This window comes from Sorex fumeus, unplaced genomic scaffold (assembly GCF_029834395.1).
Source record: "Sorex fumeus unplaced genomic scaffold, SorFum_2.1 ptg000037l, whole genome shotgun sequence".
NCBI classification, from domain to species: domain Eukaryota; kingdom Metazoa; phylum Chordata; class Mammalia; order Eulipotyphla; family Soricidae; genus Sorex; species Sorex fumeus.
Window position 1 is genome coordinate 44,514,885 of NW_026606094.1, and position 25,096 is coordinate 44,539,980.

At 38.8% G+C, this 25,096-nt stretch overlaps 1 protein-coding gene across 2 annotated transcripts in view; it reads right to left on the minus strand.

Annotated features, from left to right (window-relative positions):
* Nucleotides 1-11,071: 11,071 nt before the first annotated feature.
* The window catches only part of HEPACAM2 (HEPACAM family member 2), a 56,584-nt gene continuing 42,559 nt past the window's right edge, over nucleotides 11,072-25,096 (minus strand). The window contains exons 5-10 of one of the 2 annotated variants that reach the window (XM_056118537.1): nucleotides 19,928-20,053; nucleotides 19,547-19,571; nucleotides 19,422-19,459; nucleotides 17,691-17,764; nucleotides 14,761-14,870; nucleotides 11,072-11,493 (exon numbers count right to left, since the gene is read on the minus strand). In XM_056118537.1, coding sequence (XP_055974512.1) covers nucleotides 11,490-11,493; nucleotides 14,761-14,870; nucleotides 17,691-17,764; nucleotides 19,422-19,459; nucleotides 19,547-19,571; nucleotides 19,928-20,053 — 377 coding nt within the window. In that variant the 3' untranslated portion in view covers nucleotides 11,072-11,489. Of the gene's footprint in view, nucleotides 11,494-14,756; nucleotides 14,871-17,690; nucleotides 17,765-19,421; nucleotides 19,460-19,546; nucleotides 19,572-19,927; nucleotides 20,054-25,096 lie in introns of those variants that run through there. The other variant, XM_056118539.1, reaches the window with a different exon arrangement.

Sequence of the window (25,096 nt, forward strand, 5' to 3'; positions counted from 1 at the left end):
ATTGTTTTAATAACACCAAACATCAGCCAAGCGGCACAAATGCTGGCCGACTTTGACCGTGAGTGTGGAAAGGTAGGACTACAGCTGAATCTTACGAAGACAATGTTTATGAGAAACAGCCTTGTTCCTGACGCCCCATTCGCTCTCAATGGAACGACCATCTCCGAATGCAACAGCTATGTGTACCTAGGTCGAGAGGTCAACGTGACAAATGACCTGGCACCCGAGCTGCGCAGGAGGAAGAGAGCGGCTTGGAACGCCTTCAAGAACGTCGAAGAAATAGCTAAGAGGACGAAGAACCTCCGGCTCCGGGCACATCTCTTTGATTCCACTGTTCTTCCTGCATTAACATATGCCTCAGAGACCTGGGCCCTACGCAAACAAGATGAGAACGCCATTCAGGTCTCCCAAAGAAGAATAGAAAGAGCTATGCTTGGAATAACACGTTTCACTCAAATGAGAGAACGAATCCGGAGTTCTGACATCCGTCGACGATCAAGGATCAGGGACGCTGTCTCATATGCCAAGGTGTCGAAAATCAGATGGGCTGGTCATGTAATGAGATTTAAAGACGACCGTTGGACTAGAGCTGTTACTGATTGGATTCCACGGGATGTCAAGAGACCGCGTGGCCGCCCACCTACCAGATGGTCAGACTTCTTTGTCAAGATCATGAACGATCGGTTTGAGGCCCTCCATGTTCCCGGAGCGAAGAGATGCCATTGGGCTACACTAGCACGCGACAGGGACAAATGGAGACGTTACTGGCGCCCGCTCGAGCAAATCGACGACTAACGGGAAGTTAAGTGATAAGTGATTAATATGAAAGTGCTGAAGCAACTGTACAGTAGGTAGGGCACTAGTCTTGAATGTAGCCAACCCAGGTTCAAGCCCTATATGGTCCTCTAGGCTTGCCAGGATTGATCCCAGAGCACAGACCCAAGAGTAAGTCCTGAGCACAGCTGGGTGTGGCTCCAAATAAAAAAAAATAATGACAGCAACAAAATGAATTGGTACTGGAGAGAGGGCACAAAGAATTGGAACACATGAGTTAAGCTCTGGGGTCAATTCTAGCACCACATCGTCCTTTGCAGGCTGCTGGGTGTAGCTTCCAAGTACTACTATATAAAGCCCCAAATAAGAAAGAAAAGAAGAAAGAAAGATTGTCTCCTCACTCACTAGTTCTTTTTCCCCCAGTGTTTTTAGCCACCAACAGTTAGTAAGTTTCCCATACAATATTTTGTTAGCATAAAAAATTCCATGTAAGTAATCTTATTATGAAATGAAATGGTGACATTGTTTTCAGCTAATAAAATGTGCAAAAAATTATCCAATATTATTGAAGTTAGATTTTTTCCTTACTTTTTAAATGTTTCAGAGTTCCTTAACTCAATTACATAAAACTGTTTCCCATTGGTTTTTAGGGTGAATTCTTTTTCCCTTTCTTACATAGATAATTTGAAAAGGAGAGAAAAAACCCAAAAATACAATGAAAAAGTTTGGATGTTTTACTGACATAATAGTTATTTAGCAGCACTGAACTGCATGTGTAATTACTTACTGGTGCTTATATTAAGTTGTGCTGCACAAAAGTGATAAGGGTATAAGTGAGGTGCAATGCTGAGCTCTCAAATGAGAAAACAAGCCTTTTATATCTAGTTCCTGGTTGAGTTATTTAAGCAGTGCCAGCAGCTTGGTTCAAAGATAGGCAACTTATAATGTGTCTGCAAAGAAGTTATAAATGTTTTTAATAAATTAATAAAATCAGAGGCCATGAAATTCAAAGAAATTAGAGAACTTGTTTGATCCTACCTTCTCATTATAGATTAATTAAGCAATCAGACTGGGCACCCAAAGTAGTTTTACATTATTACTAGCATTTTTCTAAAACCATTTCTAAGTTTGTACTCTAGTAACTGAATGTTGTTTTACTTATTTAAAATTATTTTAATAAGAGTTTTTAGATTACTAAAATTTGTGGTTACCAGAAGAGATACTACTAAGTCATGTTCTGGCAATGGCTGTGGTGACACATTTAGTTGCAGTCACCTCTAGGGACTGCACACTTTAGCTGTGGTACTCGATCATCTTGGTTGCAGTGTACAGAAAGCTCACATGTTCATTGTGATATCAGGAATAACAATGATAGTCCACAGAGCATGCACAGCTGTGCTGGGGATTGTTCTTGCGACCCCATGCCTGCAAGGCAGGCCCACAATAAACTGTCTCTGGATCCCTGCTCTATACTCTACTTTCTATTTGTTTTTCTTGTAGTGGAGACAATGTTAGAGCTCACCATATTATGGTCATATTGTACACTAGACACAGAACTTGTGTTGGGAAGTCATATGTGAAGGGAGGGGTGGCCTGTGAAGCCACAGCGGTCATTCTGTTCTCTGTTTCACTACCTTGGCGATAAGTGTCCCCACATGACTGGTGAAGCATGCTCTAGCGCTCTGCTGGTGGGTCCTTCTGCCAGAGAAGTCTCCCTCCGGATTGAGGGTGAGGTCGGGCCGAGGTCATGGTGGACTCACTGTGGTGTCAGCAGCACTGGCTATAGACAGAGCTCTGAGGGGCTTTTCCTTAAGTGACCATCTCCCTGGGGAGCGGAAGGAGGGTGGAAGGAAGGGTGGGTAGGTAGGGAGTTAGGAAATTAGGCAATGTGTGCATGCATGTAACAGTTGGTATGGTCTTCATTGGCAAGAGCTATTCCCACTTTTAAAACTATTTTTCTACATGATTTTTTTTCATCCTGTGTGATGGTGTAATCAAGCAGTCAGGACAGAAACATAGGAATTATTCATGATTTTCCCCTGTGTTTTACCTTCCACCTCCAGTCACTGAGTCCCTACAAGCTTTACCTTAAAATGTATATTTGGGGACTGGAGAGATAGTACAGTGGGTAGGACACTTGTCTTGCACATGGACAACTGGGGATTCTATCTTTGGCGCCTCAAACACTACCAGAATTTCTGATCCCAGAGTGTTGGGCTGGGAGTAAGCCCTGAGCACCACTTGGTATGGTCCCAGAACAACAATGACAACTACAACAGCAAACTCCTCAGAAAATGAAAATGCATATTTGCTCCACCTTCTTAAAGCTCATTCAGAGCTTCATTTTTATCTTTGTAATAGCAATATTGTCCAAAATTATTTTAAATTATTTCCAAGTTGCCTTAGCATATTCATCCAAACTAGAAATCTGATTTGATTACTCACCTGCTTTGAAGTCTCATTATTAGGTAATAAAAGCCAACATTCTTGGCTTGCAAGTTCATTTTCACAGTGACTCATATCCTGTGGCTCTTTCATTAATTTTTTTCAGCAGGCATTTATTTATGCAAATATGAGAGTCACTTGGAACATACCTTAAGCTTACAGTGATGCAGAGAATTTCCTTAATAAGTAAGTATTCTGTGCCACAGAGGCAGGGTGGGATGAGGGGAATGGGGGTGGGGAGGGATACTGGAATTTGTGGTGGTGGAAAATGGGCACTGGTGGAGGGATGGGTATTTGATCATTGTATAATTGAAACCCAAACAGAAAAATTTGTAAGTCTACAACTGTACCTCATGGTGTCTCACTAATAAATTTTTTTTAAAAAAGTAAATGAATTCATACAAAAAATAAGTATTCTGGTGAGGAGAACTGTAAGGAAATGCATGCTCACTTCTTTTCCCATTGACCATCCTCTACCTTACTTTCTGTTTTTTGTTTTTCTTTCTTTTAGCATTGCTGAAATCCTTCTGATAGATCTTATTGTTTCTTGCTTGTCTTTGTTCACTTTGTCCAGTTTTTTTCATTGAAATACTTCACATTTCATCATCTGGCTAGCTTCTTAATGTCCTTTGGGATTCATCTTGTCTTATACCAGGAAGTAAAGTAAAAAGTAAAGTAAAGGCCCTCCCATTGATCATCGATTTGCTCAAGCGGACCCAGGCTCTGCCGCGCGGGCGAGATACTCTCGGTAGTTTGCCAGGCTCTACGAGAGGGGCGGAGGAATCGAACTCGGGTCGGCCATGTTGGCTGCGTGCAAGGCAAACACCTTACCACTGTGCTATCGCTCCAGGGCTGGAGCGATAGCACAGTGGTAGGGCATTTACCTTCCACGCAGCCAACATATACCAGGAAATGTTCCTGAATTCTAGACTCAATGGGATTCCCTCATATAAGCATTCATAGCATACTCTGTATTCTTCTTTCATAGTATAATTTATGCTAGAATTATTACTAAATAATGTATAACTCTTTCTTACACTAGAGTGCAAAGTTTTAGGTGAGAAAACTGAGTTATATTTGATTCTTCACTTAAAATTTATGAAATATAATTAGTAAGAACATTAAGTATATATGGACTGACATGTCCAACAGAATTGATTTTCCAAGCATCAGGCACTTTGTATAATTTTAACAAATAATTTCCTGTATATTTCACATGTGTCTCTTTATGAATATTGCCTTGTCTTACTTGCTCCACCTCATGTATTACAGCCACTTAATGTGTCCTATTATGAAGCTATACTAATCTTACTGTGAATTTTAATGGTAATAAAGTTAGTGGACTACTCTTTACCCTTACATCCCTACACGTTGAGTAAAATCTTGAGCTTTCAGCTATGAGAAGTAATGAATTACTTTTACTCTTTGCACACTGAATTTTCACACGCATCAATACAGTCACTGTCACTGTCCTCCCGTTGTTCATCGATTTGCTCGAGCGGGTCCAGTAACGTCTCCATTGTGACGCTTGTTACTGTGTTTGGCATATAGAATACGTCATGGGGAGCTTGCCAGGCTTTGCCGTGCGGGCGAGATACTCTCCGAAGCTTGCCGGGCTCTCCCAGAGGGGCGGAAGACCTAACTCCAGTCGACCATGTTGGCCGCTTGCAAGGCAAATGCCCTACCCACTGTGGTATCGCTCCATTATTTATTTATATGTTTGGTTCATAATATAGTTATACCGGTATGACAAAGTTTTTTGTAGACATGCAATAAAAGTTCAGGAGAAGTCTGCTTAAAGTGCATCACTGCAGTGTAGGTTAAATCAGTTAAGTTAAAGGAATAAGGCACTGAGTGTACTTCCTCCTGATCTGATAGGAAAACTATAGTCCAAAAGTCTGAATCTCAACTTCTTCATCTGTATTTAATTATTTACTTACTTTAGTTTGGGGCCATTCCTAGTGGTGCTCAGGGATCACTACTGGCAGGATTTGGGGGACCATATGCAGTGCTAAGGATTAAACACAGCCTGTTACTGGGCCCGCTCGAGCAAATCGATGAACAATGGGAGGACAGTGCTACAGTGCTACAGTGCTACCTGCAAGACAAATGCCTTACCTGCTGTACTATCTCAACAGCCCATAAGCTTCTCCATCAAAGTGGATGGTGATAAAGGATCTCTGAGTAACAAATGAAGGTATTTTGTAAGTAATTAGGACAACATTTTACCAATAGAGATCAGTCTGATGGCTCTCCATTTTCTGAAGGACATAACAGTTTGCTAGGATTTCAATTATCAGGAAAGAAAAATAATTCTCATAATTTTCAATAGCCTCTGAGGATCCATTTTCTCTAAACTTGGTTATTTGAGACAATATTTTATTTGCTCCAGAGGCTGTGCCTTTATTACATACAAGAGGACTAGTCATTCAATTCACTATAAATCAAATAACAATTCATTTCTCTATTCAGCTGGTATATGCTGAGATGTTTAATATGAAGCAATGGGAAGAGCTGGTTGTGTCTGAGGGATCAGAAGCCACATCCTCTGGAAAAATAGTTATTGTAGAATTTAAGGAAGTGACTTTTTCCCAATCTCAAAAGTCCCTGTGGATATCATCTTATGCCACAGAGACCAAACTCATCAGAAAGAAGAAGAACCACCAGTGTTGGCGTGGATGCGGGGAGAAAGTGATTCTTATTCACTGCTGGTGTGAATGTCGAATGGTCCAATATTTCTAGAAACCAACATGGACATTCCTAAAAAAATCCAGGAATTGAGCTTTCATTTGACCCAGCAACCCCACTTCTTGGATTATAACCCAGAGCCCAAAAACAAAATGGAGTAAAGACATTTACTATCCTGTTTTTTGTAGCACTCTCCACAATAGTCAAACTTTGGAAAAAAGCCAAGTGTCCAAGACTAGATGACTGGTTAAAGAAACTATGGTACATATACACAAAGGAATATTACTCAGCCATAAAATAGGTAGAGCCATGAAATTTGCTGCTACATGGAGGGACCTGGAGAATGTCATGTTGAGTGAAGTTAGAGGGAAGGAGAGAGATCAACACAGAATGATCTTTCTCATATATGGGATGTAAATAAACAGAATGGTTGAATAATGAATACCCAAAGACAATGGAAACTAAGAACATAAGAACTGGTATTCAGTAGGAAACATGGCACTTAGCTGGGGGATAGTCGCTGATTAAAGGAAGTGTTCAACTGGGAGTAGGAGGTGGTGCTGAAAAATGATAAAGAGTTATGTATGAAATCCTATCAGTAAAAATACTATAATTCACAGTGTACCACACACATACATGCACACATAATCTCACATACACACATACACACAATATTAAGTGCCTCTCATAGAAGCGGACTAGTAGGTAGTGAGTGAGGTGGAGGGCATTAGTGGAGAGAAATGAACACTGATGAAGGGATCTGTGTGAAACATTGAGTGTCTAAAATCTAATCATGAACTTTTGTAACTTTGTAATTTTTTGGTGACTAAAAAGAAGTCTCTGTCATAAGTCCCTGGGCAGTATAGGTATGGGTCTGCTGTGGGGAAGAAAATGTCAGTTGGTGCTATTTATGACAATCAGTTGGGAAGTGGTCTTCCCTGCGAGTGTGTTTGAGACAATTATCAGGCACAAACCAAAAGTAGACAAATTGTTTGCTGGGGAGAGCAATAGTATTAGAAACTACTCAAGTTCCCAAGATAATGCTGTCAGAGCAAAAACTTGGGTGTACTCTATTCCAGGATGCCTGAGAAATAGTGGGGTACATTGGAATAGGCTTTGAATTTCAAGTAGTGGTATGCTTTAAAGGATTTCACTGCCACTCACTCCTGGTGACAGAGATTTTTAAATTTCTGTTTCTTCATTACTCCATCTGTAAAATGGGGATGTCTGTTCTAGCCCACAAGGTTCAATAAACTTAAAAGTTACCATGGTAATCACAATAAACTGTTTGGGAGATAAGAAAGGAGAAACTGTGTTAAATCCAATGGTTGTGTCAAATTTCTGTGTCTGTTTATGAGAATGAAAGCTCTTTTCTTCTCTGGCTCATGAAATTAAGACACACATAGATATACTTTAAAAACTGTGAGGTGAAGTTACAGACTTGCAAACTTTTGTGCTTACGTTTCAGTCATACAATGATTGAGTACCCATCCCTCCACCAGTGCCCATTCTCCACCATCAATGATCTCAGTATCCCTCCCACCACCCCCACCCCAGCCCCCTCACCCCACAACACCTCTGTGGCAGGGCATTCCCTTTTGCTCTCTATCTCCTTTTGGGTGTTGTGGTTTGAGTGGTTTGAAATATAGGTATTTAATGGTCATCATGTTTGGTCTATAGTCTACTTTCAGCATGCATCTATCATCTGAAGCAGGCCCTCTAAGCACCCTTTACTTGGTGGTTCCTTCTCTGTCTGAGCTGCCTTTTCCCCCAGCATGTGAGGCCGGCTTCCAACCCATGGAGCAATCCTCCTGGTACTCATCTCTACTATTCTTGGGTGTAAGTCTCCCATTCCACACAGGTATACTTAAACATAAAACTTAGAGGAATATATACAACACAGAAATTTACAGAGATACATAGCAATAAAGAAGCTGAAAATTAGAACTTATAAAAAAATCTTTAATAGTATGTAGTAAAATGTCTCCCTACATGTTATGTTCTATTTTACTTCCATTCTTTTATTTTGCCAAAATTTTCTAAGGTGCATGGTCTTTTTTTTGTTTGTTTTTTAAATTTATTTTCTTTTATTAGTGAATCACCTTGAGGTACAGTTACAGGCTTACAAACTTTCGTGCTTGTGTTTCAGTCATATAATAATCAAATACCCCTCCCTCCACCAGTGCCCATTTCCCATCACCATTGGTCCCAGCATCTCTCCCACCACCCCCACCCCGTCCCCTCCACCCTACCCCACCCCTGTGGCAGGGCATTCCCTCTTGCTCTCTCTCTCTTTTTGGGTGTTGTAGTTTTTTAAGGTGCATGGTCTCTATTTGATAACAGCTAAGATTATGTTTAGTAATAGGTAATTTTAGGCTGGTTTTGAAGATTATTTTGTTAAATAGTTGAATATCTGAGGTTTGGCTGATCACTTCCTTGGGAACCTTGATTAGTTTATGATATTTTTATCCCCATTTACTAAAAAGGCATCGAGTGATCCTGTGTCACACGCCAATGATGGCAAGAGTTAATTGGATTCTAGATCCTTTTTACATTTCTCCCTTCAGCAATTCCTTGCTGCTTTGACTGGAACCATGCTCAAGAGTCTGTGTATTTTTGTGTGTCAGAGCGACTCAGAAATGAGAGGAACTATAAGTGATTAAAAATGAACTTGAAAAAATGAAAGACATGTGTTTGCATTTTCTACGTGTTGTGGTAAGAAGCTCTGGAGAGATACATAAAATGGTCAAATCAAAAATCAAAAGAAAAACTAATACATGCGGCTATTTTGGTTTGTTCTTTTAAAATATTTTCTAGGGATCACCCCCATGGGAGTTGGTGGTGGCCTGGGGCAGTTCTCAATAATGCTCAGGCCAGGATGCAATGAAGTTCAGCCTGCAGGACTTGGGGCACACTGGGTGGTGTTTAAGGAGAGGTGGCAGGGTGGGGATGAGGGGTGAGGAGGCAACTGGGCTACCTCTGGTAGTGCTGGAGTGGGCTGCACACGGTGCTGGGGATTGAACTCAGGCTGCTGTACGTGCTAAGCATGTGCTCTATTATTTGAGCTATTCCCCTGAGACAGGTGAATTCTTTGTGAGTCATGTAAAGAGAAGGCTGTTTAGGATTGTGGTTCAGTGTTCTGGGGTTGGATCTAAGAAAGGGCACATAGATATTCAGCCACAGTTCCCTGCAGTTAGTACCTGTTCTCCAACTAAAAGGATGCAACAGCAAAGAAGCTGGGAGAGAAGAAATTCAAGAGATAGATAGGGAGATAGATGTAGATAGACCTGGAATACCAAAAAGCTGACCTGCTCATTCCTAGCCCTGCAATGGGATTGCAAACTTTCTTCAGCCCTGAAAGTTAAATTGGATTCAGCTTGGATATTTTTCCTTATATGCCTGTATGTACTGCATAATCTCTATGGTATGAATAATATAGATAAAGGGGAAGTCATCATACTGATTATCTATCTCATTTCTGCTTTCCTCGTGCCTTTGTAAACTCTCTTTGTTCCTTTTCCCTGTTTTCTTTAGCCACTTCAATTTGCAGGGTTATATTCTTATTGTTATCTTACTCATTTATATGTGCCACCATAAATAATTTCTGGAACTGAAAGGAGTTTGAATAAAAAATAAGCATGGAAAGTGCTATTAGGTTATTTCTAAGAGGAGAGAATTAGGTTATTTCCAAGAGGTGAGAGTACAAGTGATTTTCTTTTACCAACTTTATTGAGCTATAAGGACATAAGCATATCTTAAATCTACTTTCTCAATAGTTGTAATGTGAACCATTGGATGGTTCTAACCATTTTGCTTTGTTTTTACAGTGCAAATTGAGCCCAGGAATTCATGTTTGCAAGGCATGCACCGAGCCACAACCCGAACCTTCATTGTTCAGAATGTATTTCTAAGGTGGGATTGCAAGGTTGGACTGTTTGTCGCTAATGTTCTTGAAAATAAATATTCACTTAAATTTTTTTTTAAGACTTATAGGACTCACCAGTCTGTCTCTACTCCAGGAGTCTTATTTTATTTTAAAATGTTACCCTGAGCCAATTTGTCTACTGAATTCTCTTCAGGCCTCAGATAACTTCAGCATTTTTGCACCTCAGGCTCTTGATCAACTAATAGTTTTGGGTTTTTTGTGTTTTTGTTTTTTCCTGGAGGAAAATCCACTGTAGCTGAGAGTTTACTCCTGACTCTGTGCTCAGAGATCACTCTTGGTGGGACTCTGGTGACTAGATCATCCACATTCAATCAAGGCAAGCACCCTACACATTATCACTCTGGTTTCTCATTAATAGTTTTAAATACTATTATTTTTTACTCTAGCAATCATGGGCTGGAGCAATAGCACAGCGGTATGGCTTTTGCCTTGTGCCCAGCAGAGCCGGGTTCGATTCCTCCACCCATCTTGGAGAGCCCGGCAAGCTACTGAGAGCATCTCACCCGCAGGGCAAAGCCTGGCAAACTACCTATGATGTATTTGATATGCCAAACACAGTAATAAGTGTCACAATGGAGACATTACTGGGCCCACTGGAGCAAATCGATGAACAACGGGAGGACAGTGCTACAGTGTAGTGCTACTCTAGTAGTCATAGCTAATGATTGTTTTCTGAATCAGTTATTCTATTTGGGTGTTATAAGAAGTATTAGTACTTGGTCTGTAACTGTTTTACATATTATGAGAGAGATACCTTTCCCTGAATCAATATTTTAATAGAGCAAATTTTCAAACTTGAGAGAAAATAGGTCATGAGAGAGCAAGATTTTCACTTTAATAGTTCTCTATAATTCATACTTTATTGCATAAGGGAAATAAGAGCAAAAAAATAATCCAAATCTTCAATCTCACTTCATGTAAAATTTTTATTCTACAAGACAAATAATCAAGGTCATATAAATGCAAAACAAGAATAATTTATTTGACTCCAACTTCCCTTACAAAATAAAAATAAGACTTTAATAAGTCATCCCCCCTCAGCACTTCACAAATTTTTCAAAAATCCTAATTATGTTTGAAAACCATAGAGAAGGCATAGAGTTGTTTTGGTGACACCCAATCTAATTAATCTATGTAACAAACAGCAGGCAAGAAATTTGGAGATTAAAAAAAAATATATGTATATTTCTATCTTAACTGTCATGAGCATTTTATAAAACAGCTTGCTGAAAATTTTACAAACCTGAAGTTTCCACATTTGCTGCTTAGATAGCAGAATGATGTTGATGAAAGAGAAAATATAGATTAGAAGAAATTGTCACATTGTAGACAAAGTTGATACAAAAAGAGTAACTCGAATGCCCTGTGTTCTTTCTCCCAGTACTGTGATTGAGACTGTCCACTTCGGAATATTGTCCTACCACACAACTCGGTAGCATGGTAGATTGTGTGTATGCTGCAAAACTGCAGCTCTGATCCTTGAAAAGACACACTATTCTGCATGTTAAACAAGCAGTAAGTAAGAGGTATGAGGCTGAATTTCTTCACTGACTCCAGATGAATATACATTTCCACCTTTCTCTTCTCAGAGAATTCTTCATTATTTACTCTAATGCACTGCTATGCCCACAAATGGTCACCTGGCAAAGAGAGGTTATAAGATACATAAATTGTTTTATAGACTTCTAGTTCTACAGTTATAAGAAATAATTGAATTTCTTTTTGTAGCTGCAAATAATTTGAGTGTTGTTTGAGCTAGTACAAGAAAATTGCATGAATAAACCAGTAAGTATGAAAAGTAAGCAACTACTAAGTTCCGTAGATAATTTCCCGTTAAACCATTGAAACATTTCCTAACTTGCATGTCCTGTCCTTGAGGCTACAAATGGTGTTGGACTCAAAACAAACTGTCTAAGGAGAATTTAATAAAACCAACAAACAAGTATTTAAATATACATGTATATATAGCTATACGTTTAATCAACAAATAACTGGACCGAATACTAGAATATGAACAGAGTCCAATTTACCAATTTGCTCAACACCAGCTCTATTAGGTAACAAACACTTGAAACAACAAAGAAATCAGTACTACAATCGTCTAAGAGCCAAAGAAATGTTTTGGATGTCCTTTGTATGGCAAAAGCAATTGTGAAACAGGTAAAAGGAAGCAGTTTAGTTCCTATTCTTTAGCCAGCTTTGACACATTTACTTTGGGAATAACACATGGGAGGGATTCACTAACCACCTGTAACGCTGCATTATTCATGACATTGATCTTTGAATTTAATTGGACGCAGAGAATAAAACCATAGGCAATCAGGAGAGAAAAATGATCTCTGCATGTGTAGGCAATATTTACTCTACTGAGGCATATTTATTCTACTAAGTACCACTAGTCTTTCGTTAAAATAAGCAAACAGGAACCCACTAAGCTATGAAATCCTTAAAAGACTAAGTCTTTTTAAATCTCTATCCCTAGCACATGGTTAATGTCCTGGAAATGTTTGGGAATGGATTGTAAATAACAAATGCAAAACAGTTTCTGATGAAATAAAAAGAAAACATACTACTTATTTGTTTTTAAAATAGAGACTACGAAAGGGTCAATTAAAAATATTTCCCCCTTTTACCCCCTGTCTTCCTCCCCCACCTCAGGATAAGTTAAAAGACAAACTTTAAAGGGTTATTAGATGGAAAAGAGACAGTCTCTTTTTTTGTTGTTGTTGAAAAGATAAAGAAAAGAACAGATTCATAGAAGGAAGGCATCAACGGATGGAGTTAAAGGAGATGTAGTCGTTAGAAATCAGAGACACACAAAGAGAAAGGCCAAAGGGAGGTGACGGAGACAGAGATCAATGTCGTTGGACATGGTCTGTGTCCTTGGGTTGACTGCCCTTCTAGGGGGCACATCCTCAACAGCAGTTCTGAAAAGTCCTTTGTGTTCTTGATAATTTATCCTTTATTTCCAACCTTAAAACTTTATAAAGTTTTATATCCCCAGAAGTTCTAAAGATAATGCCCATGTTTAAAGCTGTATAGTTGTAGAGGGTAATTTTTTAAGGGATTTTTTTTTTACTCAGCAGAAGAATCTAGTCACTTTACTTTGTGTTCTGAAATTGTAGCTACCATGATCCACAGATTATAAAACCAGCATGTGTCTCATTACTGGGAAATTTAAAAGATAAACTATAAGATTTCATTTGGTTTGTTTGCTTTCTTTTGGGAAAACACATTCAGAAATAAGGAGACTAGAAAACCAAATGAACAACTGAAAAAAAATTTTAATTGAATATAGTCCTAGACCTAGGAAGTGCACATATTCTCAAATTTCTTTCTACTCTTTATATTTAACAACAAAACACTCTTTATGTTCCATTTGAAAAGTGAGCATGGTTAGAAGTCATTTCAAAGTTTTTTTTTCTAACTGCAAGGAATAATAACCACTCTTGTGTGTTCTGTTTAGTTAATAATAAATTAAATTACTTAAAATTTGGGGGTTTTTTGTTTGTTTTTTGGGCCTCATCCAAAAGTAGTGTTCAGAATTTACTTCTGGCTTTCTACAGACCAGAGAGTTAATACAAGGGTTAAGGCACTTGTCTTGCATGCAGTTAACCCCACCTCAATGCAGTGCCACAATGTCCCCTGGGATCTCCCAAGAGTGGTCCCTGACTTCAGAGTCAGGAGTGAGCTCTGAACATGGGTGTAACCCAACCCCAACCAAAATACTTTAAAAGTATTTTTCAAAAGCTATAAGAAGAGCTTATACTTCTATCAGGATATGTCCCCAATTTATCAGTGTCTCCTTTCTCCTGGGATCAAGGAATATCATGATGGGGGCTCCGAAGTTCTCTTACCACTTATTTGGCCCTTAAATGACTACATACCTCCCTTTCAGGACTGGGTCTCCTTCCCCTAAGACAACTTCTCAAGGATCCATTTACTTCTAGCTGTTATTTCTGGTATTTGCCCAGGGGTTGCATGAATTACTTTGCTGGAACTATTTTCTTTTGCCAGAGGGGGAAGTTCCTGTGTGCAGTCATTGATGTTCTTTTCAAAGTCAATAAATGACAAATAAAGAAATGATGGGAGATGATTTGTGGCAGTTTTGCCTGCAGGCAGCTGCAGTCTCCCGGAAGGGGAAAGTTCATTTAATGATTTCAGAAGGGTTCTGGCTTTGTTTCTCAAGGGCAGGGAAGGTAGGGAAGAGAAGGCGCAATCATGATGGGAGCCCAAGATTAGCAGGTAAGTGGTCTCCTTAAGTGGGTCTCACTCACCTCTGGTTTCACCCCTGTGGGTGTGAGGCCAACCTCCCTGCCTCACCAGGGTGCTATTCATTTGGGAACAGACTGCTTGAAATTTCTGAGTCTAGGCCCTTGATGCTGACTGCTACACACTACAAGGTCTATCTCCTAAATTGTAGGTCGAGGCTTCATGGGGATAATCCATTGAGTTTCTGGCAGTGATCACCTCTACTGCATTTCTGGATTCAGGAGTGGAAGTTTGAGAAGCCTTGTTATAGGAAACTTCCCTCTTTTCACCACCTACTACCACCTGGTCCTATTTGTAGTGGTGTATCATTTTGATTCTAAAACCACCACATTCACGGGAGAAATAAACAACACAATTGTAAGAAGTAATCTAAAGACCTTTATTTGTTCCAAGGTAAGAATTTCTTGTGGAAAAAGTTGGATGCTAGATTCTTACATCTTCACTGCTTTACATGTGCATGTCCCAAAAGATAGTTGTAGATGTTAATTTCGGAAAAGTGTGATCAAATCCTAAAGCGCTATAAATTTTTTTGTTTCAATTTTTCTTCTAAGCCCTTCAGTGATTTCTGGAATAAGCAGGGGCTGAGTGCTGAGTTTCTACAAAGTGGCATCAGCAAAATGCAAACTCATACTTACTCTGGATGGTCCTGCGGTTGGGCAGGGATGTGCTGAATAACTTCATAGATTGTGCCGTGCAAGTCTTGCCCTGATACACCATCTGAGACCGGAGAAGACCTACTTGACATCTGGAAATATGACACATTAAAAATTGGAGCAGAAAATTAGTCAACAGTATGTCCCCCATGTTGTATAGCTGAAAACAACTGAAAATGGTGATGACTAGAGAATTAGTAAGGTCTTTTTCCTACAGTGTACATATCTTCCTTGCTACAGTTCCCTGCACTTATGGTAGTTTATGCAGCAGCAGCATAGCTATGAGGTGAGAAGAGAACAGCTTGACAAAGCTAAAACTTTCTTTCTTCACCTAAGAAGAAAGTTGGCAGCACTGTGAAGAAAATATAACAGAAAGAAAACACACACGCACACACACACAGAGCAAAATAGGAGATATCAGGACAGCTTCAAATCAGAGAGCATATATAATTATCTTGTATATTACATCAGAACCTTTCTAGAATCTAATTGCCAATTACATGTAGGAGACTAATTGCCTGTCATTGCTTTTTCTATCCCGCTTCTGGAAGAGGTGCTAAATGGACATGAAATGTACAAGCAAAAGGAGGAAGAGTATTCCCTCTGTCCCTGTAGCCCAACAACCTAAGAGATCATTCTGATTTATAAAAACTCAAACAGGCCCAATTAATTTTCTTTCAACTTCAATTTGAAATCTTGGTTTCACCCTTTTCTGCTTTTGGCCTGCCACTAACCTGCACCTACAACTACCCCTCAGGCTTATTCCTCTACAGATCCTTCCACAGAGGCCCTGGTTCTCTTCCTCTTTATTCTCCTGCCATTGTAGCTGTTAACTGTAGCAAAGCCAATGAAGGATCTCAGCTGATTCCTCAGGAATTTTCGGAGTTCAAGAGAGTCATAATTCCAAATCAGCTTTTCTGCTTATTTCATAAATAAGCAGAGCGATTGGTAAGTGATCAAGACTCTCATTCCTGTGCCTCAAGTTCTTAAGGATTATAGCATTTGGAGAAAATGAAGGTCCTTTCAAAAAACACCCATAAAACTGAGTATTGATTTACTCAGTTGATTTACTTTACAAGGTTGACTTTGATGATTCTGCTATAGATCTTGTTCTATGTAAGATCCAAGAATTAGCTAAGAATTATGAAAAAAAATAAAGAGACACTTCTAGGGCTGGGGATGAGGCTCAGTGGTAAAGGATTTTCCCTGTGTGTGTCTCTAGCATCCCATGAAAAAGAAAGAAAGGAAGAAACACTTGACTTTAAAAATTCACTTCAATGTTTTTCATAAAGCTCTTCAATTTTCTGCTCTCCTCTTAGTCACACTTGTGGGGGGTGTAGGAGTGCTCTCTGTCACCATGAAGAGCTGTTTGAAATCACTGGTCCTACAAATACTTATTTTTGTTTTTTTTGTTGTGGATGAAATTGAACCAATTTGTCTGGGACTGAATAGATCATTGCAAAAGTTTTGTGGTGCAGTTCTGCTCTTTATTTGCAGTGATGTAGGATGGGTGCCACTGACTTACCCTTGAGAGGATGAAGTCCAGCCAATCTCCCTCCATTACTCACATGGTATTTATGAAAATAAAATCTGTGGCCAGAAAAGTTTATTGATGGAATTTACACATTGACTGCTCTGAATTTCTGAATAAGTGAGTACCCAATTCCTAACAGAAAATAGTTTAATTTTCTTGAACAATAAAAGAGAATATGAAAATTCTTGGAAGAAAGTAATTATTTACACCTCCATCCTCAAACTGACTGACAAGTCAAAGCAGAATAAGGAAACAGAGGGAAAATGGTCTTATGCAAATCTATAAAAAATGTTAACAAGTAGATAAGCACAGAGAAGCATTCTGTATGTCTGTGAAACAAAACTTATTGATTTAGGAGACTTTGTCTATCGGGCTGGAGCTATAGTACAGTGGGTAGGGTGCTTGCCTTGGTTCAGTCCCTGATACCCTATATGATCTCCCAAGCCTGCCAGAAGTGGTCTCTGACTACAGAGACTAACTTGTGTGAGGCTCTGGGTTTGATGACTGGTACCACACATTCAAAAATAAGACCATATCTTTGCAGACTAAAATGCAGTTTCAGCTGTATAAAGCACCCACTCTCACTGCATAGAACAATATCATCTGTCCAGTCTGGTCCTCCCGTTGTTCATCGATTTGCTCGAGCGGGCCCAGTAACGTCTCCATCATGAGACTTGTTGTTACTGTGTTTGGCATATTGAGTACGTCTCGGGTAGCTTGCCAGGCTCTGCCATGCGGGCGAGATACTCTCGGTAGCTTGCCGGGCTCTCCGAGAGGGGCGGAGGAATCGAACTTGAGTCGGCCATGTTGGCTACACTACCGCTGTGCTATCGCTCCAGCCCATCCAGAACAATATCATATACCTTCAGAATAATAAAAACAATTTAACTGCATACTTTGGGTTTATATGACAAATTTCTTCTGAAGATCATAAGGTACCTTCAAGGGTAGGGTATAATTAATTATCTTTGCAACGCCTTCTAATGATATGAGGAAGAAACAAAAGGAGAAACTGAAGAATGGAGAGAGTTTAGTAAAGCAACAGACTGCTCATCATCAAAGTGATGCAGAATTATTTAAATCAAATCCCTATTTATTTAGTCCTCTTGATATTCAACCTAGTTCTCTCCTCATTGAACTTAGCAGGTAGGGAATGTTTATAATTAGCATAACTTTCTAATAGTCTTATTTATAAAGGCTAAGGAAGATTCTATATCTCTCCAGATCCCACAAAGTCATTTCATAGAGGGCATGTACACATGGCCGAAGGGAATGTAGTCATTTGACTATACTCTCCATGTGCTTAAATGAACGCTTATTACACCTCATAGTGAAGCAGAACTCTAGTTCATGGCAACCAGTCATTAGAAAAACCAACCCTGGGAACACCAGATGCATCCGGAAAAGCAACAAATTCATATATCCCGAAGTCCTCCAGAGCATCTTCATGTCCTGAAATAGAAATCAAATACTACTTCAAATCAAATGCCTTGAATTGCTATTGATTTTCTTAAAAGTAATTTAGAATTTCCTAATCTCATCATTATGTGCTAAGATGAGAATTGATGAGAATTGATTCTGTACTGGGACAACGATTCTTAAAAATTGATATGGAAACAGTGTGTTATACATTCAAACAAACACATGTGTATGCTTGTTCTTTTATACCTTCCTTACTAGAATTCACCAGGTTCCAGTGGGGAATGAGGAGTAAGGGAAGAGCCAAGCAGTTCTTAACTACGGCACCTGACAGCTCTGAGATCACTAGTAATAAAAGCATCGTAGAATAACTGTTCTCCTGTTGTTCATAGATTTGCTCGAGTGGGCACCAGTAACATCTCCATTGTGAGACTTGTTGTTACTGGTTTGGGCATATCCAATACACCACGAGGAGCTTGCCAGGTTCTGCCATGCATGCGGGATACTCTCGGTAGCTTGCCGGGCTCTTCAAGTGAGACGAAGGAATCAAACCCTGGTCGGCCGTGTGCAAGGCAAACGCCTTATCTGCTGTGCTATTGCTTCAGCCCACCAGGAATAATAAGAACAAATAAATAACTATTGCAGCCCATATTTTCACACAAAATTGAAGTCACCTAAACTATCATCAGTAAAATGCAGTGTCAGGGCAGCTGGGAGGAACGAGATATTCTCTTGGGCTCTTTCCCGCTGTGACATTCTGTCTTTTGTGAAAGACCAGATAAGAAGATACATATTTATCAAGCACCTAGGGATCATATTAGGAATTCCACCTACATTATATTTAATTGCAATTAATTGAATTGAATTATATGAGCAATCCCTGGTGGAGTGAGGAGGGGGAAATAATTATCTTTAAGTTCACTGGTGAGGAAATTCATGTCAGAAATATAGTTAATTCTCCCAATGTGACATGGGGGAAGTAGTATATGTAGGAGCAAAGACCAGTTCTGTTTGACCCAAGATCTACACAAATGTCCCATTGTTAATTTACAACAATTCAGTAGGGACTTATTAGTAATAGTGATGAGGGAATACCCAGTCAGATTTCCCTTTCCTTTTCTTCTTGGGAATGAGTGTTTGGCATCTTATATAGTTAAGGCATTAACAAGGTTAGTGAACCCTATGTACTTCAAAGAATCAATGAATTATGATTTTGTAGAACTTAGTAATCGGTTTAGTTTTTTAAAATAAACTGATGAGCTTCAATTTTCTTTCTAAGAAATAGGAGTTAAAGGGATCTCTCAGGGGTTTCAGTTTGCACAACTTGTGGATTTACATAAAACCAATACAAAGGATAACACATAAAATAAAAATATTATTCACAGGAAAGGGGTAATTTGTAGCATATCAATGTTATTTTATGGGTGAAGCACACAATTGGTGTGTGGGAGCTGGATTCATTCGTTCTTTGGCTCTGCATTGTCCTTGAGAACCCCATATGTAGCCCCCAAACAAACACATCTCTGGATCACTTCTGCAGCTCATTTACAAACACCCACATACAAAGTCCCCCCAAATCAGTATTAGCATGAGATGCCTATTATATCAGTAGTGCATTATAGGAATTAACATAAGATATATTAATTAGTATACATCATTTTTATTATACCCTGCTCAATTTGGACATTACCTGAAAATGTTTGTGCTTTCCTGTATTCTGTTTCTGGCCTGAAAAGACAGATATGTATTCTTTTCAGTGATAACAACTGAGGAAAAGCATTCAAGGCAAAGTTATTTTCATAAACATAGCATTACCTGCTTCTTAGCTTCTGCTTTATAACTAAAATCAAGAAGAAAAAAAAACAGAGTGAGGTAATTTTTGGTACATAAGGAAACCATTCACTATTCTGTCACTGTTCTCCCGTTGTTCATCGATTTTCTCGCGTGGGCCCAGTAAGTCTCCATCATGAGACTTTGTTGTTACTGTGTTTGGCATATCGAATGTGTCATGGGGAGCTTGCCAGGCTCTGCTGTGTGGGCGAGATACTCTCGATAGCTTGCTGGGCTCTCTGAGAGGGGCGGAGGAATCAAACTCGGGTCGGCCATGTTGGCTACGTGCAAGGCAAACGCCCTATCCGCTGTACTATCGCTCTAGCCCTAGGAAACCATTACAATTTAAAAAAATTTTTGACCTACCTTTATATGGTTGATATTTTTTCCATAAGAAGAGGAGACACATAGAAATAATCAAAAACAGAGATATTCCAGTTATACTTGCTAAAGATGACAACGATTTCCCTTTCTGTGCAAGCTTCTCCAGTCCTAAATAAAAAAACAAATAAAATGTATTTTTAATGTTTTGAGTAAAGATCAGTAAATTAGTATACAATTTTATCTTCTTATGCACTATAATAAATGAGAAATCACTGCAAATATGTGCATTTGAAGAAGTATGTATATCTATCAATCGAAATATATGTACATATATATGTATGTATGTACATATGTATATTATGTAAAGAGGGCTAGATGAAGGAGAGATCTCCTTAAGATATTCAGATAGTCTACCTATTTTTTCTGAGCAGGTATTTCCAAGGTATGTCACTTTGGCATGTGGATTATTTCTCATTTCATATTAGCAAAACTGAGAATCTGTGGCTCACAAAACACTTTACCACTTCTTTATGTCAAAGAATGAAATTTGGAAGATTTACTCACAATTTAGTATTTTTATAAAAAATAATCAGACAAATCTATCTCTATGGCAAGGCACACACCTTATTCATCTTCATCATAGGAGTCAGCTTTTCATTGTCATGTGAGTTCTACTCCTCTTTCCTGGAAGGCCCAACCCTGTGCCATTCCTATGCCAGGATATATATCACTATCACTATCCTCCCGTTGTTCATCTATTTGCTCAAGCGGGCCCAGTAACATTGTGAAACTTGTTACTGCGCTTGGCATATCGAATGCGTCACGGGGAGCTTGCCAGGCTTTGCCGTGTGGGTGAGATACTCTCGGTAGCTTGCCAGGCTCTTTGAGAGGGGTGGAGGAATTGAACTCGGGTCAGCCATGTTGGCTGCGTGCAAGGCAAAAACGCCTTACCTGCTGTGCTATGGCTCCAGCATATATCTATATATCTATGTATATATACGTATATATGTACGTATATATGTGTGCATATATGCATATACATGTGTAAGTGTATATATGTATATATATACACTTTGCATTACTTCCTTTTTTATTCTATTTTAACACAAATTAATAACCATGGAAAGGTTAATACCAGTTCCATGTGTTTATGTGTATACACACACATATATATATATATATGGAGAGAAAGAGAGGGAAGAGCTTATTTAATCTAGAATCTTAGTTCATCTTGATTCACCAGACAAATGGAATCAAACTTGTTGTTTTTCCTTACTGTTCAGGCCAATGTTAATTTAACTGTTTTACCAGCACAAGAAAAATACAAAGGGATGGAGAAACATTTTTGTCTGTGCCTACAAGACCAATTGGAAGAAATGCATTTATTTCATAACACATGTTAAATTATCAATGGATACTTGTGATTGGAAATATGATAAGTTATGCAGGGTGATAGTGTATGCTTTATTAGTAAAAATAATGCCTGGTGTAGTAAATATCACACCAGACTTTAACAGTATTCACCACCACTGAATTTAGAGATTAGATTCAACTGCATAAAATATGGCCCAGGTGTTAGGTTGTTCTCTTTCTCCTTTCCTCCAATTCACTCTTTTAGACTGATTTAAGGATGCAAATTAGTTTTCTAAGGAGGTAATATATGATTAACAATGTGACCAGAGAAGTTTTTTATTTCAATTATACGCTACTAATTTTTGACCCTGAAAGTCAATTTAAATCCTAAAACAGAATATATGCATTATATTTTGTGAAAAAATTAGATTCCCTTCTTGTAACTAAAATTCACTTTAATTTCTTTCCTTTCCAGATATTATCGTACTAAACATAGCAACACAGCTAATAGCTAGCATCAGCTAAATCACCTAACTTTGCTCTAAAAGAGTTCATGATTCACAAAACTTACTGCATGATTCATGAAAATATTTTTTATTAAAAATTTCTATATATATTTAATTGAATCACCATGAGATCAGCCAGCCTGGCCGAGCTGGGTTCGATTCTTCCGCCCTTCTCGGAGAGCCTGGCAAGCTACCGAGAGTATCTGATTGCAAAGCCTGGCAAGGTACTTGTGATATATTTGATATGTCAAACACAGTAACAACAAGTCTCACGATGGAGACGTTACTGGGCCCACTTGAGCAAATTGATGAACAACGGGAGGACCATAACCGTGCCCGTGACACCATGAGATAGTTACAAAGCTTTCATGATTGAGTTTCAGTCATACAATGATCAAACAGCCATCTCTCCACCAGTGTACATTTTCCACCACCAAAGTCCTCAGTATCTGTCCTGCCACCCCCACCCCACTCCACTCTCTGCCTCTATGACAGGCATTTTTGTTTTCATTCTCTCTACTTTTGGGCATCATGGTTTGCAATAAAGTACTGAAAGGTCATCATGTTTGGTCCTTTGTCTACTTTCAGCACACATCTCCCTCCAAGCGATCCCTCCAATGTCTCCATCATTGACTTAGTGGTCCCTTCTCTTTCCCAACTGCCATTTCCTTCAGCACTTTAGGCAGACTTCCAAACCGTGGAGCAATCTTCCTGGCCCTTATCTCTGCTGGACTTAAGTGTTAGTCATATACTATATTATTTTATATTCCACAAATAAGTGCTGTCATTCTATGTCTGTCTTTCTCTTTCTGACTAATTTTCACTCAGCAGATCATGAAAATTCTAATATGAGATAATTTGTAATCCCCTATTATAGATGAGGAATCTGAGGTTTGCCCAGATTATTCAGATAATAAGAGGAAGTGCCAGGATATTGAAACTCTGCATGGCTTCCTTTTTGATTCTAGTTCAACACTACTTAATAACCATGGAAATGTTAGTACCAGTTCCTTATATTTAGAAACAGGTAGGAATTTCCTCCAACAAATGCAAATAACAAATTTTTCATATTATGTGAATCACTGTCACTGTCACTCTTCTCCCATTGTTCATCAATTTGCTTGAGTGGGCCCAGTAATGTCTCCATTGTGAAACTTGTTACTGTGTTTGGCATATTGAATATGTCACAGGTAGCTTGCCAGGCCTTACTGTGCGGGCGAGATACTCTCGGTAGCTTGCCGGGCTCTCCAAGAGGGGTGGAGGAATCGAACCTGGGTCTGCCGAGTTGGCAAGGCAAACGCCCTACCCGCTGTGCTATTGCTCCAGCCCATTATGTGAATCAGACATTGAAAATAAAATGGGACTCTAGAGAGACAGTACAATTGGTAAGATGCTTGCCTTTCATGCAACCAAGCAGAGCTTGATCCGTACTATCACATACGGTTGCCCAATTCCCACCAGGATTGATTCCTGAACCTGATCAGAGCCAGAACTAAGCCCTGAGCACCACTGGGTGTGGCCCAGCCCTCCCTCCCCTTAAAAACAATGAACCTGGCAGTTATCTATCTCTGTCTAGTTTAATGTGGGAGTGGAAGATATGGGACATCATTTCTTCAGCAGTGGAAAGCAGCCCAAAGATTTTTGGGGAGGTGAGAAACATGGACGCCTATCACTTCTGCAATAATATTCAACTTGTACCGTGTCATGGTCCATCATAAAACCTCTGCTGAGATTTTCAATTGCTGAGATAAGAAATAAATCTTATTATTTCCTCATTTCCATTGTAAATCATTATATCTTACCTAGAATGTTTCTATTACATAATGTAATGTGGCTTATGTATACCAAACTCTAATTAAAAACTCATGAAAATCGGGGCTGGAGTGATAGTACAGTGGGTAGGGCATTTGCCTTGCATGAAGAGACCCGGGTTCAATTCCCAGCATTCATGTGGTCGCCTGAGCACCGCCAGAAGTGATTCCTGAGTGCATGAGTGCATGTTTATGTGTTTGCATCATCGGGTGTGACCCCAAAAAGCAAAAACAAAAACAAAACAAAACAAAAAAAACTCATGGAAATCATGTTATCTCTTCTAATGTTCTATTATAATGCTCTTAACATTCCCCCTCAAGTCCTTAAGAATCAAATATAGATGTTTTTAATTATCAATCATTAACCACATCTGAAGAAACAATTATACTTTTTTAATATACTTTCAAAGAACTGTGCTATTAAAATTTTCCTGAAATAAGATTATAATGCCTGTGTGAAACTTATTGGTTTGGAACGTATTTCAAAATTAAATTCCTTTAAACTTCAGTGGAAAAGCTCTAAACAAGGTAACTTAAGATGAATATTGATGGCATTTTGGTGGCTTCGATTTCAACTAGAACTTGAGAAAACTTATTTGAAAGATTGTTTTTCTTCTCTTTTGGTTGATAAGTTATGTGATGTTCTCCCACTGTGAGGAAGCTGGTTGTTTATTTTGGAACCACCTCAGCTCTTAAGTCATCGCTTTGTGAGGTACAGTCGGATTTTTTCAAGCATTGCACTTCTGTTTCACCAGCTTGTTATTTCTAAAGAAGTGGTAACTTTGGGTGAGACACTTGACTTTAATTTTAAGTTGCATGTGCTGGATCCTGGCTTGGATCCTGGCTTGATCTCCAATAAAATATAGGCCCTTTAAGCACTGGTGACAGTGACTCCTGAGTACATGTCAAAAGTATCCCCTCAGCACCACTGGGTATGGCCCCAACACCCTCTTCTTATCTCACAAAGGGAATATCAGAATAGTCAGCTTTTAATTTGTGGCAACTAAGGGAATTAAAATAAAATTTATTATGTACATAAACACTGTACCTAATGTTATTCTAAAATTTAAAAAAGTATATGTACACAAAAATTACACATTTTATAATATAAAGGATGCATATCACATACTTAGAAATAATAATAAACCATGTAATGCTCTGTTGTTAAATCCATATAACTGGTTATTATGAAATAATTTTGCTGATTTTTGATGAATTCATATTTGAAGTTAATCTATGGATAAAATTCAACTGTTCTGAAAAAATTGATTTAAAAATAAACATTTGATAGCAGCAAGGAAATAGATCACAACACAGAATAACAACGTGTTGTTTTAACATGAAATCTGACTGACATTTGATAAGATAAAATTTAAACCGCAATAATATGCATTGGTATTTCATCAATTCATCAATGACATGAAGTTTTTGTAAGTTAGGGGTTCCAAGAAATGTAAGGGAAACTTTGGTACACCTACAAGATGGAGTACTATGTAGCTGTTAGAAAAGATGAAGTCATGAAATTTACATACAAATGGTAC